The sequence below is a fragment of the Oryza glaberrima genome, chromosome 1 (assembly GCF_000147395.1).
Source record: "Oryza glaberrima chromosome 1, OglaRS2, whole genome shotgun sequence".
Lineage (NCBI taxonomy): Eukaryota > Viridiplantae > Streptophyta > Magnoliopsida > Poales > Poaceae > Oryza > Oryza glaberrima.
This window is the reverse complement of record NC_068326.1, coordinates 9,714,966-9,733,650: the sequence shown is the minus strand read 5'-3', so window position 1 is coordinate 9,733,650 and position 18,685 is coordinate 9,714,966. Positions and strand designations below refer to the sequence as shown.

At 46.5% G+C, this 18,685-nt stretch overlaps 1 protein-coding gene across 1 annotated transcript; it reads left to right on the top strand.

Annotated features, from left to right (window-relative positions):
• Window positions 1-1,063: 1,063 nt before the first annotated feature.
• On the top strand, window positions 1,064-5,067 carry LOC127760074 (acyl transferase 4). Its single transcript, XM_052284286.1, has 2 exons — window positions 1,064-1,605; window positions 3,958-5,067. Exons 1-2 carry the CDS (start codon window positions 1,159-1,161, stop codon window positions 4,828-4,830), a joined length of 1,320 nt encoding a protein of 439 aa, XP_052140246.1. The 5' UTR covers window positions 1,064-1,158; the 3' UTR covers window positions 4,831-5,067.
• The last annotated feature ends 13,618 nt before the right edge of the window (window positions 5,068-18,685 follow it).

The following is an 18,685-nucleotide window of genomic DNA, read 5'->3' as shown; positions in this document are numbered from 1 at the left end:
TCGTAGTATTAATTTATCATCGAATATACTATGTAATTAAACAAGTATGTACTCAAGATGCTTATTCTATCATGCGTGCCTCACGGGGACAAATACGGAATCTCTCTCTAACTCGATGATTGGGCCTGAACGGATCCAACTACCTGCCAGCATCGATCGGCGCCAATTACAAAATACAGCTTGGAAGTGGATCATTTGTACGACTTGTCCATAGTACGTCTGTTACTGCACTGTACCAGCGGTATTGCAGAGAAAACCACGTCGAATACTCTTTAGATTCCATTGTGCCAAACAAGCTGAGATGGTTAATTGTTTATTTAGATCATTAGTTAGTACTAGTACCTTCTTTCTAAAATATGTGACGCCCTTGAATTTTTTCAATAATATTTGATTTTTTTTATTTAAAAATTTAGTAAAAATATATAAAAATATAAGTTAAGATTATATTTTATTTGACGATAAAAAATTCATTACAAAATAAATGATATATATTTTTTAAGAAAATACGAATAATCAATCTTTATGCGAAACGTCAACGGTATCATTTATTTTAAAATGGAGGAAATACATGATTACATATTGATTATTATAAATTGGAAAATAGATATATTTTCTCTTAAGAAACTTTTAATTACGTACTATAATTATGTTTATTAGAAAAATCACCGTTTAAGTATATTAGGAAGCGTTAAAAAAATGAGAGAAAGTAGCCCATAGAAAGAAAGTACTCGTAGCTGGTAGGCTTTTAGTCAATCATCAACTACAATTTTAATCTGTTAAAAATACTCCGGATGAACAGGAGTATATATGTTAATTTGAACAGTTGTACACACACAAAAAATAATACGCTCGTCATCTACATACCAACTCCTCCAACAGATCAACGAGTCCATTTTGCTCGATCGAAAGCGACTCCAACAAAAATTAATAATCCACACATTGGATCACCATCTACCTAGCTAGCCACCAAACTAATTAATCCACTCGCTAATTAATTAATAATTACAAGCTGATCCACGTCGCCGGCCTATATATACCCCCCGCCTCCACGCACCACCATCACCACCACCTCGAAGGTCTTGAGCTCCATCTCCGGCGACGGCGGCGACGACGACGACGACGGCGAGGAGGAGCTAGTAGCTAGCTGAGCCAGACAGCATGGGGTTCGCGGTGGTGAGGACGAACCGGGAGTTCGTGCGGCCGAGCGCGGCGACGCCGCCGTCGTCCGGCGAGCTGCTGGAGCTGTCCATCATCGACCGCGTGGTGGGGCTCCGCCACCTGGTGCGGTCGCTGCACATCTTCTCCGCCGCCGCCCCGAGCGGCGGCGACGCCAAGCCGTCGCCGGCGCGGGTGATCAAGGAGGCGCTGGGGAAGGCGCTGGTGGACTACTACCCGTTCGCGGGGAGGTTCGTGGACGGCGGCGGCGGGCCGGGGAGCGCCCGCCTGGAGTGCACCGGCGAGGGCGCCTGGTTCGTGGAGGCCGCCGCCGGCTGCAGCCTCGACGACGTGAACGGCCTCGACCACCCGCTCATGATCCCCGAGGACGACCTCCTCCCCGACGCCGCCCCCGGTGTCCACCCCCTCGACCTCCCCCTCATGATGCAGGTATAATACTACCCGTATACGTACGTTTCTACGTACGTATGTACGTGCTATACTTGCGAGCAGACAAAAACAAATAAAATCGGTAACAACAATTAACCATCCAGTTATGCTTACAACTAATTCAAATTATCTTAATTAATTAAAACTGTCCGGCTAATTAAGTGATTATTAAGGGTGTGTTTTTATCACATCTTCCCAACTGTTACTCCCTCATTTTCCACACGGATGTTTTACAACTGCTAAACGGTGCGTATTATCAGAAAAAAGTTATATATATAAATTGTTTTAAAATCATATTAATCTATTTTTAAGTTTATTTTAGCTAATAGTTAAATAAACACGCGCTAACGGATCATTATGTTTTGTGTGTGGGGAGATATAGTTTCTAACCTCCACCTCTAAACACAGCATAACTGTTGGTACGTAGGGCCTATTCACTTTAACGCCAAAAAAGAACCTTACCAAGTTGCCAAAATTTTGGTAGGATTTCTTATATAGTTACTAAAATTTGATAGCAAACTAAATATAACCATTTTTTTATAACTTTACCAAAATTTGGTAAGGTTGAAAATGGCATCAAAGTGAACAGGCCCGCATACGTACGGAGAATGCTGACCTCTCGGATGATACCTTTAATTTTTCACTTGTGTGGATGTGCACACATGTACGAGGACGAACACATTCAAACCCGTGAAGATTTTAATGTGGACGAACTCGATCTATGGTATTGTTGCTGACGAATTAATTACAAAAGTGCTCAAGGAGTTATGTAACTATAAGAACAAAACTATATATGTTTGCCCAAGTAGAAATATATACGAACAAAAACACAGGCATGAATAGAACCTACGCGTACGTACATATGTGCCATTACATGCATGTACACAATCATTAGCTAGTGTCCTGGATTATATTCTAGTCAATTATAACTTTCTAGAAATTAGGTACTAATATATGTATGACTCTCATACTGTAGTCATGCTTGTGTCAAGTTATAATTAAGTACAATAATCACACCGATTTATTTTACATAAAGTACAGTAGGATTCAAGATAAGACTGAGCTATATAGTACTAGGCAGGATGATGAGCTAGCTAGAGCTTAGTGCTCAACATAAACTAGTTGGAGCGTGCACTGCAATTTTCAAAGTAAAATTAGTTAATTTGCACTAGGTGAAGTTGATCCTGTCAGGTAGGTAAGCTCACCAACTCCAAAGATTGGACAGAATGAAGCATCTGTGGAAGTGAAAGCAGTTGCGTTGGCGTAAGACCACACTAACCAGAGAACTCATAATACAAAATACATATACAGCACACAATTTATATTGTGTATATATATATATATATATATATATATATATATATATATATATATATATATATATATATATATATATATTCTAACTGTGTTATCCAATTTTTAAGAAATTTCATCTTTTCAAAAGTAGTAGTATTTGAGTGATGCATGTGCACGTTTTTAGATATGTACATATACCTCATCTATCTTTAAAAATAAAATAAATTTTATACATGAGTCGGAACACTAAGCTTTAACACTGATATCTGACGATAGCATGACGGGATGAGCTTGTCATCAATTGCAGCAGGGCAATTAGGCATGTAAACTGGGGCCATTGATTTCTGTCGAGCACACTATGCTTTCCCTGTCTTATTCTTCCTAACTTAACACTAATATTTGACACACTATCAATTGTTAGCTATTGATATGGCAGTTTGACATCGACCCTGCTCCATCATTATTACTGCATGCCCGCCCATTCGATGATTGACTTGACCAAACCCACAAGTGCAAATTGGAAAATTAATTAATTAATTAATTAGCAAGATAAATATATCCATCAGGGATTCAGGATCAGGTCATGGATGTAATCACTCTCAAACATAGCTAATCATTGTGCTTATGGTCCAAGTGATCATTCCCCCTAATCAACAACTCGCTTGCTAGCAAGACGTCCCTTCGAATGGATTATTTGATAGCTAGAGCATATCACCTTGCACTTCACCACTCCCCTTATGCAGAGTGTACGTATGTCTAACCAGAATCTAGTGGTGAGCGTAAAAGATCAAAGTGCCCTTATCAATAACAAAATACTCCGTAATACATTTGGTGGATATATAGGTATATAAGTATTAAAGGAATAAAACTTTCAAATTTGTGGATTCTAATAAAAACTAATATTAATTTTGATAAACCTGAATTGTAGATACTCTAACTTAGGGTAGTAGTTGAAGCATGCAAAGCTCTAAAAATATATATGAATTTCGGCGTGTTTATATATATTTCTCCGTGGATATAAAAGCTTAAAATTTATAATCATTTTATGATGATCAGGTGACGGAGTTCAGTTGCGGAGGGTTCGTGGTGGGCCTGATCTCGGTGCACACGATGGCGGACGGGCTAGGGGCCGGGCAGTTCATCAACGCGGTGGGCGACTACGCCCGCGGGCTGGACAGGCCGAGGGTGAGCCCGGTCTGGGCCCGCGAGGCCATCCCGAGCCCGCCGAAGCTGCCCCCGGGCCCGCCGCCGGAGCTGAAGATGTTCCAGCTCCGCCACGTCACCGCCGACCTGAGCCTGGACAGCATCAACAAGGCCAAGTCCGCCTACTTCGCCGCCACCGGCCACCGCTGCTCCACCTTCGACGTCGCCATCGCCAAGACGTGGCAGGCGCGCACCCGCGCGCTCCGCCTCCCGGAACCCACCTCCCGCGTCAACCTCTGCTTCTTCGCCAACACCCGCCACCTCATGGCCGGCGCCGCCGCCTGGCCCGCACCCGCCGCCGGCGGCAATGGCGGCAATGGGTTCTACGGCAACTGCTTCTACCCGGTGTCGGTGGTGGCGGAGAGCGGGGCGGTGGAGGCGGCGGACGTGGCCGGGGTGGTGGGGATGATACGGGAGGCGAAGGCGAGGCTGCCGGCGGACTTCGCGCGGTGGGCGGTGGCCGACTTCAGGGAGGATCCGTACGAGCTGAGCTTCACGTACGATTCCCTGTTCGTCTCCGACTGGACGCGGCTGGGGTTCCTGGAGGCGGACTACGGGTGGGGGCCGCCGTCGCACGTCATACCCTTCGCGTACTACCCGTTCATGGCCGTCGCCATCATCGGCGCGCCGCCGGTGCCCAAGACCGGCGCCCGGATCATGACGCAGTGCGTCGAGGACGACCACCTGCCGGCGTTCAAGGAGGAGATCAAGGCCTTCGACAAGTAAAATGCTTGTGAAATGTGAACTTTGTTATTGTTACTACTTCTATGGGCTCGTTGCTCAATGGGCTTTTTTTTGCTTTTGTTTTGTGTGTGTGGGCCGACACGATTGGTCAAAAGGGATTTGGTGGAGGCCCAGTTGTAATAAGATGGTCCACGCATCATGGATTAATCGTTAATTGTAAAGTAGTACTACACGGATTTGTTAACAAGAAGGAATAAGTTCACTTGGTGACCCTCAAAAGTGATCGGAATCTAATTCACCTAAACCGCAAAACCGAATATCTCGACCCTCAAACTATTGAAACCGGTGCAATTTGACTCCCTCGACGGTTTTGGAGGGCGGTTTCGCTGACGTGGCGCTGATGTAGCGGTATTGACCTAGTCTGTGTGCTGATGTGGTGCTTAGGTGGCATTTCAATTAAAAAGATTTACGTGGGACCCTTTTGTCATTTACACACGCAGTTGAGGGGTCCACTAACATGTGGCCCCCACATGCCATCTCATCCTTTTCTTCTTCCTCCTCTCCTCCCTTCTATCTTTCTTTCTCCCTCTCCCCTACGGCCGTCCGCGGGGAGCGAGCGGCGGCGGGTGAGGGCTGAAGCAATGGCGGCCGGCGGGAGTTTAAGCGGCAGCGGCAGCGGTAGGCTGGAGTCCATGTCGCGCCGCTCACCGTTCCTCTCGCACCACCACCACCCGCACCACCCGACGGCCGGCATCGAGATGTCGTCAGTGGCCGAGCTCCCCTCAAAACCCGAGAGATGTTTCGGGTGTCACAGCGGCTGGCGGAGACTGCGGCGAGCGGCGGCGGCTGCACGGAGTCCCGAGCGGCGGAGGCGCAGGTGTGGAGCGGCAGCCGGCGAGCGGCGCGGCGGAGACGCGGATGTGGCGGCGGCGACCTGCAGGTCGAGCAGGGCGCGGCCGAGCTCGCCGTACCTCGCCGCGTGTACCTCCCACCGCCACCGTTGTGGTCTCCTTCGTCTTCGCCGCGGTGAAGCTCAGCTCGGGCGCCGCCGCCGCCCGCAGGCGATCAGCTACGCCGTCCGCTCCGGCCGCCTCGACGGGCACACGCTGCTCCTCCTTCTCGCAGCGGATATTATACCCCACGGTGAACGACACTATGGACACGCAGTATGGCGACGAGCTCCAAGCCGTGTGCCTGCCGGACGCGGAGGAGACGGCGTGGGCGCACCTGGACCACGGCTCGCCGGGAAGGTGCTGGCTATTCAACTCGGATCACTGGGCGCTGATCAGCGAAGCGGCGACGAGGCAGATGGTCGAGGACAACGCGGTGAACCAGTCAGCCCTTTGCTTGTTGGCTTGCCGCTTGACGTTAGTACACACATGCAGATGCCTCTCAACTCGCGTGTGGTCGCGTTGTTGTCGGCCGGCTCGGCACGCCGACCGCGTCCATCGGCGGCGGCGCCGCCTCCCACGCCTGCGCCACTCCTCCCGCCTTCAACGCCGCCGTCGCCGCAGGTGCAGAAGAAGCCACCACCAGATGCCGCCATCTTCGAGGGGATGCCGACGCGAGTCGCGGTGGCGAGACGCAGGCGGCCCTTACACGTTCGTGGGCGTGGCGGGAGAACAGCGGAGGCGGGTGCATCATGGCCGGCAGAGAGGGCGTGGAGCACAGTGGAGGATAGTGCGGTCGCGGGGCTGAGGGTGGCGAGGACGCGACCGTTCTCATGGCCCGTTTTCTTCCTTCCGACGGCCAACCTTCCACGGCGGTCTCGATCTCCGCCGCCGCTGCTCCGGCCCTCGCCCGCACGCCACCGTCGCCACTCTCGGGTCTCCGCCGCCACTGGCCCCCGTTCCACACTCGCGGAGAGAAAGAGAGAGGGATATGATTTATGTGGGCCCCACATGTCAGTGGGTCCCACCCATACTTTTGGTAAATGACAAATGGGTCCCACGTATATTTTTTATTTCTAATGCCACCTAAGCGCCACGTCAACGTCACATGGACAGAAGACCGAGTCAATACTGCCACGTAGGTGTCACGTCAGCGAAACCGCCCTCCAAAACCACCAAAGGAGTCAAATTGCACCAGTTTTAAGAGTTGGGGGTCGAGATATTCAGTTTTGTGGTTTGGGAACACGGATTAGATTTCGATCAAAAGGTCACGAAGTGAACTTATTCCAAACAAGAATATCTTATCATCCTTTTGTGGCTCACGGTGAAATATTGGGCCGCCTATGAGGCCCAAAAAAGATTAGGCAGGTTAATAGACTGGAATAAGTTCCCCGGCTCCCCTCCCCTCTCCCTCTCCACTCTCGGATCTTCCTCTACCTCTCGGCTCTCCCCCGTCCTCACGGCGGAGTGGCGACCTCGCCAAGGACGCCGCGCGCACCTCCGACGCGAGAGGAGCGGCGGCGCGCGCCGGCCGACAGGAGGGAGGGAAAGGAGCGGCAGTGCGTTTGGGTCGGCGACCGGCAGGTGGGCGAGAGAGAAACGGCGGTGCGCGGCTGCCGGCGGGAGAGGGTCGACGGCGCAAGCGGGCCGACGGGTGGGCGGGAGAGAAGCGGCGGCACGCGCCGCGCCGGCGGAGAGGGCGGCCGACGGGAGGGTGGAAGAGAGGGCCGCCGAGCGCCGCCTCCCTCCTCACCCGACCGCCACGAGCGGCCCCTCCTCTCGCCTGGCCGCCGCGCGCTATCTCCCTCCTCGCCCGGCTGCCGAGCACCGCCTCCCTCCTCGCCCGGCTGCCGCAAGCGGCTCCTCCTCTCGCCTGGGCGCCACGCGCCGCTCATCCCACCGCCCCCCTCTGCGCCGCCGCTCGCCATTCTGTAAGGGAGGGAGAGGGGGCTGACATGTGGGACCACATGGGACCCACCTTTTCTTATAATTTTTTGTGTAGCTGACATGTGGGTCCCACGTTTTTTTATTATTTTTCCGGGATTCATTTGCCACGTCAATGCCACGTTGGACGAGGACCTAGTCAAAGGAAGCCACGTAGGCGCCACGTCATCCAAAATCGCGCAAAATACTGCTAAGGGACCTTTTTTTGCACGGTTTTGTAAGTTGGGGGACCCGTCATACCCGGTTTTGCGACCGAGGGATGAAAGTCGGACTGGGTGACAAATAGAGGGACCTAGTGTGAACTTATTCCTAATGGACTCGATGCTATAGCCCAGTATTAAATAAGCCTTGGCTCTGGCCCACGTGGAAAGGGCTAGATTGTAAGCTGGGTAAGATGAACCGTGGCCCGTGGGCCTGGATTGTGCATAGCTACGGTTACTTAACTTGGCCCGGAACAAAAGTGGAGATTACACCACAAAATCAATACATAGGACTCTTTTGGTTTTGGAGGGGTGATGATGGGTGAGAGGATGCATGATTATTTTTCTTATAATATTCTTATACGAAATGTTGTCATTCTTACAAAGAGGGAGATCTTTGCAAAAACAGGAGATGTACAAGCTGCAAAGTATGGTGTGATAACAAGACGTATATTGATGCATGAATATGGGAAGCCAAGTGGTAGGCTAGAGATTTACCGTTGTCTCTTAGACAGAATTTATGCCTGGTCGTAGTCGTGGGCGTGTGAGTGTGCTGTGTACACATATGCGTCGCTTTCTACGTAATCAGAAAATATATAAGTATATAACCGACTGAAGTCATGTAGACATACGTGAGCAGCAGCAGCAGCAACGCTAGCAATACACCATTCAGTATAAGCCATTGGGCCCAAGCAGAGCAACAAAATTATCAGTTAGCAGCCCAATCATAGCAGAAGCCAGCAGCGCGCAGGAGCTGCATCAGTAGCTAGCTAGTAGCCCAGCAGCCCAGATGAACTTTGATGCTTTGGGAACTTATTAGAATATCCGAATATATTCTTCCCAGATTATTATCGATCGGCTCAAAATATCAGATAGTTAGGGCAGATGTTTGGAGGTATCTATATCTGTATCCAACAAGGGATCCCATCCAACAACTACTCCGCCCGTTATGCATATTATAGGTTATTTTGTGTTTATTCTAAGTAAATTTCTTTAAATTAAATCAAGTTTATTGTATGAAAAAAGTAGCCACATTTATAACATCAAATTAGTTTCATTAAAGTCATCATGAATATATATTTTATAATATATTTGTTTTGTGTTGAAGTGGTGAGCTCTCTCGCTTGGCAACACGTACCCATCGCCGACACCAAGCCCTCTCCTCCTCTCAGCCATGCCTCATCGAAAGGCCCACCTAACCACAAAGACGAAAACACAAGTTTGTCTGGACGGATGGGCGGGGGCAGTGTGCTTGACATTGTGCTGTTTTTGGTGATGTCGCCATTAACATTCTTTCATGTGTTTGTTTGGCTACCAACTGACTAATTTTAGTCAGATTGATGGATCGAACAGTCACTTCGGGCCTTGTTTAGCAAGGGATGGTCGCAAGAGTTTGGGCTTTTTGAAGGTCGTCTTCGAATGGGTTTTTTGCGCGGCAGGGATAACCAGGTAGTAGAAGACCGTTCTTTAGTATTACAATTCTTGCAACAAAGTTTGTTTCTAACACTAATACAAAATCACAAATAGGGGACATACTCAAACGTGACAGCTCATACAGCACATACGAGGCTTTTTCCATCATTCCGACCCTCAAGCAGGCCTAAAATAGAAAAATGGCACTAACAATAAGTGTCGTCCCCCGCAAAAAAAAAAAAGTGTCGTCGTTTTTTTTAATAAACATGCATGTATACTTTGAGATACTAGGTGAAACTCCGCGTGTTGCTGCGGGAGTTCAATATGATAACAATAAGTAAAAATAATGTGTAATATAGCTAAACAACATAAACTTACATAAGCACTAAAATCAATTAATGTGATATGGCTTAATTAGAGAAGAGAGAAATATCATTAACCAAGTGAGGATGAACTTACATAGGTACATAAGATATATAAAAAATAATGAAGATATGTATTGAAATATTATGTTAATTATGTGGGATGATGATTTAACATGCTTTCATTTTAAAAGCTCTAAAATGTAATAAATTTTAAGTTATAGATAATATAGCATGTTTGCATGTGATATTAAATGTATTGATTGTTAGTGGATGATAATGTGTCAACTTGTTAGTGGATGATGATGTGGCATCTTTGTATGTTAAGTTTTAGGAGTTAGTGGGTTATAACTTTATAGTAAGATAGGATAAGTGCCCTTTTTTTTAAAAAAAACATACTTTTAGTGGGAGCTAAGCCAAGCCGATGCCAATGTCAAGCGTGCGTGAAGTAGGCGTCCTTATCCTCCCATAGCGTCCTTATCCCCTCGGTCACTCCATCTCCTTAGCTCTGCATCTTCCGTCTCTGTTCATCTTCTCGGCATGGCATGGCGCGTCAGCGGCTACCTCTTCCTCTCCTCAGCCTTGCGTGGCGGCCACTAGATTCAGCTAGCACGAACTCGAGGATGATCATTTCCGGCCACCACAAGCTCGGGACAACAAAATCCATGTGCGGCTGCCTCTTCCTCTCCCTTGCGTCACGTGGTGGCATCCGCCTCGTCTTCTCCCCGACACGGCGGTGACAACGGCCTCTTCCTCTCCTCGGACCAGCACGATGGTCATCAGATCCAGCTAGCATGACTCCATGGCGGAGATCGGGTAGACTTCTAATTGGAGTGATGGAACTATTCATTTGTGCCAAAATATGTAATCAATTTATGTGAATTGTGATGTATGATTCTTTATTTTGGTGGGGGTGTTCTTGTTGGATGGATTGATGGTGATTTGTGTTGTGTGATTTGTGCGGGGATGTTGTTGTTGGATGGATCAATGATGCTATGTGGATAAATCATGAAGGTGTTCTTCAATGTGGCATGGTCTGTGGGTGCTAAGTTTTTCTTTTTATTCGTGGAACCTTAAATGTATCGGTTTCAGAATCGACACCTTTAATTTTACCTCATCAGTACCACCTAAGAGGTGTTGATGGAAAATTTGGTACTTATGTGGGGTTCCCAACTGACACCTATTATTATTCTGTAGTAGTGTAAATAGGTGAGTGATATGCTAGATTGATGGTACATAATAAAGGAGCAAGTTTGAATAGTCCGAAAAGGATTTGGAGCTATCTTCTTTTAGTATTTTTTTTTTTGTGATTTGGTGTTCCTCTATTACGATAACTTACTACTATTGTGTACATACGTATGTGGATATAGGGCGTTGGACTCATATCCATTATCTAAAATATTTTGTGTTAGAAATATTGTTATATTTTACTATAAATTAAATTTATAACTTGGGATAAATCCAAAATAACTTATAATATGAAATGGGTGGAATCATAAAAATATGCATCCACAACCACGGAAATACAGAGGAGAAAAGACCTTATCATATCTTGTCCAATCAGATTGGATATATGTATGTAATATCCAACCTGTTTACATTCCTTGCACTATTGGTGAAAGCTATATAGGAGTACATGTAAGTAGCTAGACGCACTAAGGATATTGACGTCGAATTTGGTATCAAATCCAGTTACTTTGCACACGTCCATATGCATCAACAAATTAGCTACTAGCATTTTCCACTAGACAATCTATGGGCGTGGAAATGTGGAATCGATCAGCATGATCAAGACTAGACGGGATAGACGAAAACGACCTGCACGATGCTGCTCACAACGACAATTGATCGTGTTAATCGCGTCCATTGTCGATTTATCGATCTGCTTGGTTTCCCCCATCTTGCTACAATGCAACACGGACAGCAAGTCAGCATCCGGTGTGTTTCATTTTTTGTTGCTGAAGTTTTCAGCATGACGTACCAAACCAAATGAATGAAAAGATGATCATCACCATTCTTATCTAGCTTGAGTTGCTCAGAAGCAACAATCAATCGTACGTACGTGTATGCATGGAATGGAACGCAACTACTCGTCGGACACTGATTGCCCTGATCGATCGGCATGCATATGTTCATGGCTTTTTTTTTTTTCTGTTGCGCATGCTAGCTTGATTATATTGGTCCACACTAAGGTCGCTAGCTGCATTTGCATGCAACCAACCACCCTGCATATATCCAAGCTACATGTGTGTACTGTACCTAAAGCAGAGCAGAGAAACTGAAAAAAGGGAAAAAGAGAGGACATATGCATATATCATCAGGGAGAGGAAGAAAGAAAAGCAATGCTAACATCTCTCAAATCATTAGAGAGTGGTAGGTAGATTATTATTCACTCACAGTCCCAGTTCGCCATTTTCTCCCCCACAAAAGTCTAGCTCTTGGGCTGACTACTAACAGCACAAAGTTTGCAGCTAGCTCAAGTCGTAATCACACATTCACAACGCTATTAGAACTAGCTAGGGTCGCCAATCTCATTCAGATTAATGGCTTTCGCCTACCTACATGAATAGCACTAGCTCCAGGGTTCAGACGATTCAGCGGCTGATGCAGCTAGGTCAATGCTGAGCAGTGACAGTTTTGTTCTTGGCCTCAAAAAGCAGCTCCAACTTTATTGACTACTAAATTAAAACGCGAACACAAAATGGCGATATATATGACAGTCTAGAGACAACAGTGACACTAATTTTGGTAGGTATAGGTCACCGATCCGGCCATGTCGCGCTCGCAACAGGAAAATTCGTGTGGATTATGTCGCTGAACGAAGACCGGCGATTTGTTGGTTGGATTTTTTTGAACGATTTGTTGGTTGGATTTTGGATTGGATGGTGTGATTTGGAGATGCAGTCATTCAAAAGTCTGAGGCTTTTCAGTTTGTAATCTCTCGGTCAGTAGGTAAGCAAGCCATGGTGTTAGTGACCAATCGATCCCTGCCAAATTGATGGAATCTCGTTTTCAGTTTACTGAGCCGAAGCAAGTAGGAGTAGGAGTGGCAGTGGCAGGTTGTCTATGCGTGTGGGTTTATATGATTTGAAGCTGTCATACAGTGAAATTTCAGTCACAGTAGAACTTTCAGGTTTAGTGGATCGAAGCCTGACAGTTTCAATAGGCTCAGCATGTTGACGATATTTTTTTTAAGAAAAAATAAAGATAAGTTTAGAAGACTTGAAGAAGACCTAATACTGGATTTCAGAAAAGTTGGATCGGTTTTCCGTAAGTTTTAAAACAATGAAATCTCAGGAAGCATAACAATGAAACGTGAGATTTAGTAAAAAAAAAAACAAAACAAGGGAGTAGCTATATTTATGGCGCCATATTTTTCACCAAAAAATAGTCGGTTTTATATTGTAAGTTTACAAATTACATTGTAATTTTAATGTATTTACATTGTAAGTCTCAAACTTACATACGTAAGTCCCAAAAATACATATGTAATTTTAATATGTAATTTTAGTGTATTTACAATGTAAATCTCAAAATTACATATGTAAGTTCCGAAATTAGATATATGTAATTAATATATAATCATCACTCATCATGATGTATGTGATGTATGTGTGGAAATAATCTTCAACCTCACAGAAGCACAGTTGGAAGGCCTCAGGCCCGTGCGGTTGTGAGGCATAGCGCATAAACATGCAAACCAACTGTAATCAATGGAATTTTATAGCGCCAGAAATGTAGCAAATCCGAAAAACAATGAAACGTGAGCAAAACATATAGTATGCTTCGTGTACTTAACTGTTGGAGGTCACCTCACTCCATCCGACGTTCGTCCATATCGTGGGTCGTGTTGGATGCTGAGAATGATTACTACTGCATCAATCCCTTTTAAAATATAAGTATTTTTTATTGTACATAGATATTAAGAAAGTAAATGGAATGTTTGGGAAAGGTTATGATTCGTCACGCACATCCAAGTCCATGCTTTTGGACACGTCGTCTCCAATTGCATTAATACAATGGGACGTTGTAATAGAATCTGGAGTTAACGCAATGGACAGACCCATTTCTTTTGCCATTCCATTTCTCTTGCTGATCAAGGAGGTCGTGTTTAATTATCAGATTGGATCGTGGTGTGATTTCCTCTGTCTGCTTCACGTAGTTTCAAGCCTAGACCATGCTATCTCCCTATGGATACCGTGTCCTCTGTAGGACACCCCTGCAAGACACAACCCCTCTCTCTGCTCCACTCGAACTCGCTTTCGACATGTTGCCATGAAACCACACGATAGCGACATAGCGTGGACCATGGTTCATGCTTAAACGGCTAGAGCATATTCAATCTGATTGTGGCATATGTCATGTGCACGTAAATATGATTGCAGACATATATCACTTCTACAGAAACGATTTTTCTGTACGAGAACCTCTTTAGATTGTAGGCAGATCGTAACTGATCGCGTCTGTAAAAATCAACCTCCATTTTCCCATACGGCTCCTTGAGAGTTCCACATGAAAAAAAAGTATTTTTGTAAGCGGGCCTCTTAAGGGGCCGTATACAAAAATAAGCATATTTTCGCATACGAGCCATTTAAGTAATCCACATGTGAAAATACCCCTCTCCTGCACAAATTTTTTTTCTCCCCAACACTCTCTTTTCCCTCTCAATACTTCAAATTTTATCATCCTTATCTCCTCTTCCTCCCCTCTCCTCATATTAATTTCTTCTCCTCTCCTTTCTCTCTTCCTCCCCTCCGAGCGGGAGCGGGCGGCGGCTGGCTCGGTGACCTCTGGCGGCACTACCGCCACAGCCAACGAGGAGCGACCTCGTCCCTGCCCGGCTCCACCACCACCGATGACGATGAGGAGGCGGCCGGGAGTGGCTCCATCCCCGTCCACGCCTGGTGCTGCCACCAACAACGACGAGGAGGAGGAGGAGGCGGCCAGGAGCGGCGCCACCTCTGCCGACAATAAGGCAGCCCGATCCGTCGCCGCCGCCATCGGTGAGCTAGGGTTACGATTTTTTGATTTTATTTTATTGTTTGAGATTTTTCTTTTGGATTTTTGTTTTTGTGTGCAACGACATAAGCACTCCCGCATAAAAAAAATCGCTAGTACCGCATACCTTTTCGGCAGACAGGCTGCCCAACCACATATAAAAATAGGTTTTGATCGGAAAATGCTTTTTTCAAGTAGTTATATGCTTCCGTTGCGAGCTCATGGTGAGTTTGGCAAAGCCCAAGCGTAGAGTGTGTTAGCACACAAAGTTGCATGGGTTTTATCATCAATTCAAGTCGTTTTCGTTCCATTTAGGCAATCCAAATATATTCACGCATGTTTTCGGTCGCTTTTCACAGTCTTTCTAGCTTAGCTTGCTCAAAACAATGGCACACCGTATATATGCGATCGAGTCAATGAAGTCGCACATCGTATCATGGCCCACTTTTAAGTGGATTATTAATATTAGTGTAGTGAATTATCTACACTATTATAGATATATAAATTAAATACTTCTTTAATAAATAAACTAAATAAATAAGTTTGAACCAAAAATCTAATAAGCAATACAGTAGAAGAAGAGATTTGCTTTTAATAACATATATTTTACCGGATTTTACAAATAATCCGCGACAATAATCAATCCGTCCAAATGTATAAATTGTTAAAAGATCGACCGATCGATCACACGATTAAAGTGCGAGAGAGCTTTAGGCGTTGTCCTCCCTTGTTCCGGTTGCCACAATCCATGGAAGCCATGGCTGGAAGTATCTCCAGTGACGATCTTCCACAGGATGGTTTTCGGATTATCTACAGATGCCTTCAACTGGGAGTGGGGCAGTTATATGCGACAAGAGGCTGCGCCGGCCATTGGCTTCATCTCCGGCGACCTAATCGCAGGGCTACTGATCTCCTTCCATGTCTTCGGTGGTGGTTCTTCAAGGGGCAGCTAAGTTTTCCTGGTTTCACTAAGGTAACCTCAACCTCCAACCAAGAGGGCCCTTTTGGATATGCATCTTGGTATCTTACAGCACCGATTTCTTCATCACTGGTGCTGTTGTCATCAATCTGATCTCCAGCCATGAGCAAGAAGCATAGGGCCTCAACTTTTCACTTATGCTTATACTTATCAGCCAAAATTTGAATTTTTCAACCTAAAATTTGGATTTGATTTTGGGGTTTTTTTCATCAAAGTTTATTTTTCAGTTTTTATTTTTAGGTCGCTAAAAACACGTATATAAAAGTTTTATTCGCGAAATGACGGGGCCAAAAGAGAAGGACGGGATTGCTTTTTTTTTTTTTACTTTTTATTATAGGAGTCCTTCTTTATTACTTTCAATACTTAATGCAATTTGCCCATCTTGAAGGGGACTCTTTGTAAAACTGCCTGTTCTTGCAGTTGGTTATGAATAGTACTCCTACACCTCAGGTTGTGTTAAAAAAAACAAGAAGAAGAAGAAGACCACGCGATGTCAGTACGAGATCCGTTCTTAGTCTGAACTCTGAACGGAGTAAGAAGTCTAAGCCATCAACGTCTCAGCATTCAGCAATTGCAGCTTTGCAAGCCGCCGTTGCGTGATGAACTCGTCCGTTCCGTATGGGGAACATGTACTGTATAGTACTCACCTACTACCAACGAACGCATGGCCCCCATGCCAATCAGAATCTCAAAATCTGGTGAAATCATTGGAGAAGAAAGTTCTGGACTAATAAATCGCTGACTACGACCACCGTGCTCCGAGACTCGGAATAGAGTCCAGTTGAATCATTAGACCTCTGTTTAAATCCCACTCTAAAATTTTTCACCATGTTATATCGAACGTTTGAACATATGTATCAAGTATTAAATATATGCTAAAAAATAATTAATTGTATAGATTGCGACTAATTTACGAGACGAATCTTTTAAACCTAATTGCTTCATGATTTGACAGTGTGGTGCTACAGTAAACATTTGCTAATGACGGATTAATTAGGCTTAATAAATTCGTCTCGCTTTTGTTTACTGACGGATTCTGTAATTAGTTATTTTATTAGTGCCCGAGCACCCTATGCGGCACCCTACATGTGACACGCCAAAACTTTACATCCCAGAATCTAAACTAGTTCTATTAGTAGTATGGGAAATTTTACTACAGGAAATTGTGACTTCGCGGTTTTAGCTGCAGGGCATCGCACGAAGTGACTTTTGGGGGAATACACTCTATAAATGTGGTAATTTGCACCCATTAAAATAATAATTTTCTGTTAAAGAGGAGAGAGAAATCGCGTCAAATGTCAGAAATACCCACATGTCAGGTCTCCCATCTCTTCTCTCTCTGTCTCCTCCTTCCACACCGCGCCAAGACCGAGACCGCCGCAGTGTTCACTGTGGAAGGCATCGGTGTACATCCTGGGCGTGGCGGGTAGCAATATCGTGTTCATGGCGGTGCTAAGCGACAGCGTCGTGCTGGCGGTGCACAGGATCAACAGTGACGGCACCGGCGCAAGTCAGTTTAGCGAGTTCGACGCCCAGATGAGCGCCATCGCCAGGCTCCATCACCATGCAGCTCCATGTTGCCTCCGCCCGAACCAAGCACGTGGTAAGCCTCCCCATTGTCCATAGGCCCTCCCTTCTCCTTTCATCGAGCCGCCATCCACCATAGCCATATCACCACCGCCGTCCCGAACCCACTGCCACCGCTGGCCCATGGCACTCGCTGCCTCTAGCCATCCTTGGCCGCGTCGCCGCCTCTAGAAGGTGCGGGACGACCCACTCTATCTGTCCTGGCCTTCGGCCGAGCCACCCCCTCCACCACCCGTCACCGGTGGGCTCGTGCCGAGTCGTCACGCGCGCTCACCTTCCATCTCTCGGTTGGAAGGAAGAAGAAAGGGACCTTTTTGTAAATAGCGTAAAGCCCAGGGTTCCTAATACAAATGACCGAAACACTTACTCGTGGGACCCTAGACTTATATGCAAATAAAGAAACAATTAGGGTTCGAGTTATAAATTGCGATGGGTAGGAGAGAAAAGAGATGAGAGCGCTGACATATGGGTCCAGGGGCATTTATGACAGTTCACGTGATTTTCCCCTCCCTTTTACTGGAAATTATTATTTTAATGGGTGCGGTATCCACTAACAAATTACAACGTTTATAGAGTGTCTTCCCCAAAAGTCACTTCGTACGGTGTCCTACAGTTAAAACCGCGAAGTCACGATATCTGGTAGCAAAATTTGCCTAGTAGTATCTATCTCCTTTAGAGACGCCGGCTGATCGACATAAGAGTTCTTTTTTTTTCATCTTGAGCTACACTGGCCAGAGCCGGCCTTTGGGTATTGAAGATGGGAAGAACAAAGGATGGCATGATCGATTGGTGTGTGTGCTGGTTTTTACAAATTAGGTCCTATTTAGTATTGTCGGAGATATGGGCCCGGGGGTATGCGGAGTGAGGGAAATTTACCTTCCCATCCTGCCGCGTGGCCCTACAGCTTGACCCTACCCCCGCACCTCGTGGATCGCAGAAGTAGCCGAGGGGCCTCGAGGTGCCACATCATGCCCCTCGGGCCCTCGCGACGTTTTGCCCCGAGGCCCCCGCCCGGCTGCCATGTGGCGGTAGGAGCAAGCGGGGAAGGGACCCAGGCTGTACCGCTTTCAATGCGTGCGGTGCCCCAACTGCCCCTCGCCGCATTAAATGCGGTAGGGGCAGACGTCCGGTGCCGTCCGACTGACGCGCGTCAGTCAGGAATGACTGGTCTGTGACCGGCCTGTCGTCGGTCGCATCTGACTGGACGGGCGACCATGCCCTCACGTCGCCTCTGTTCCCGGCGGAGTGGAGGTAGGTATGACCCGTCCCGTCAGAGCATGATTCGGAGCTCCCTCTACGAGAAGGACAGTCGCCACAAGTCTTCACACATTTATGAGGGAATGACAGGACTGTCCCCCATGTCAGGCGGGGGACGGCGCTGGGTCTCACTCAAGGACGAGCTGCGGCTTAGCTTCCAGGTGAAGGCACGGATCGAGGTCCAGTCAAGGTAGGGTGGGTACCCCACCCGGTAGAAGAGTAGGTAGAGGCGGTGCATGTGGTATCCCCTTGAGCTATAAAAGGAGG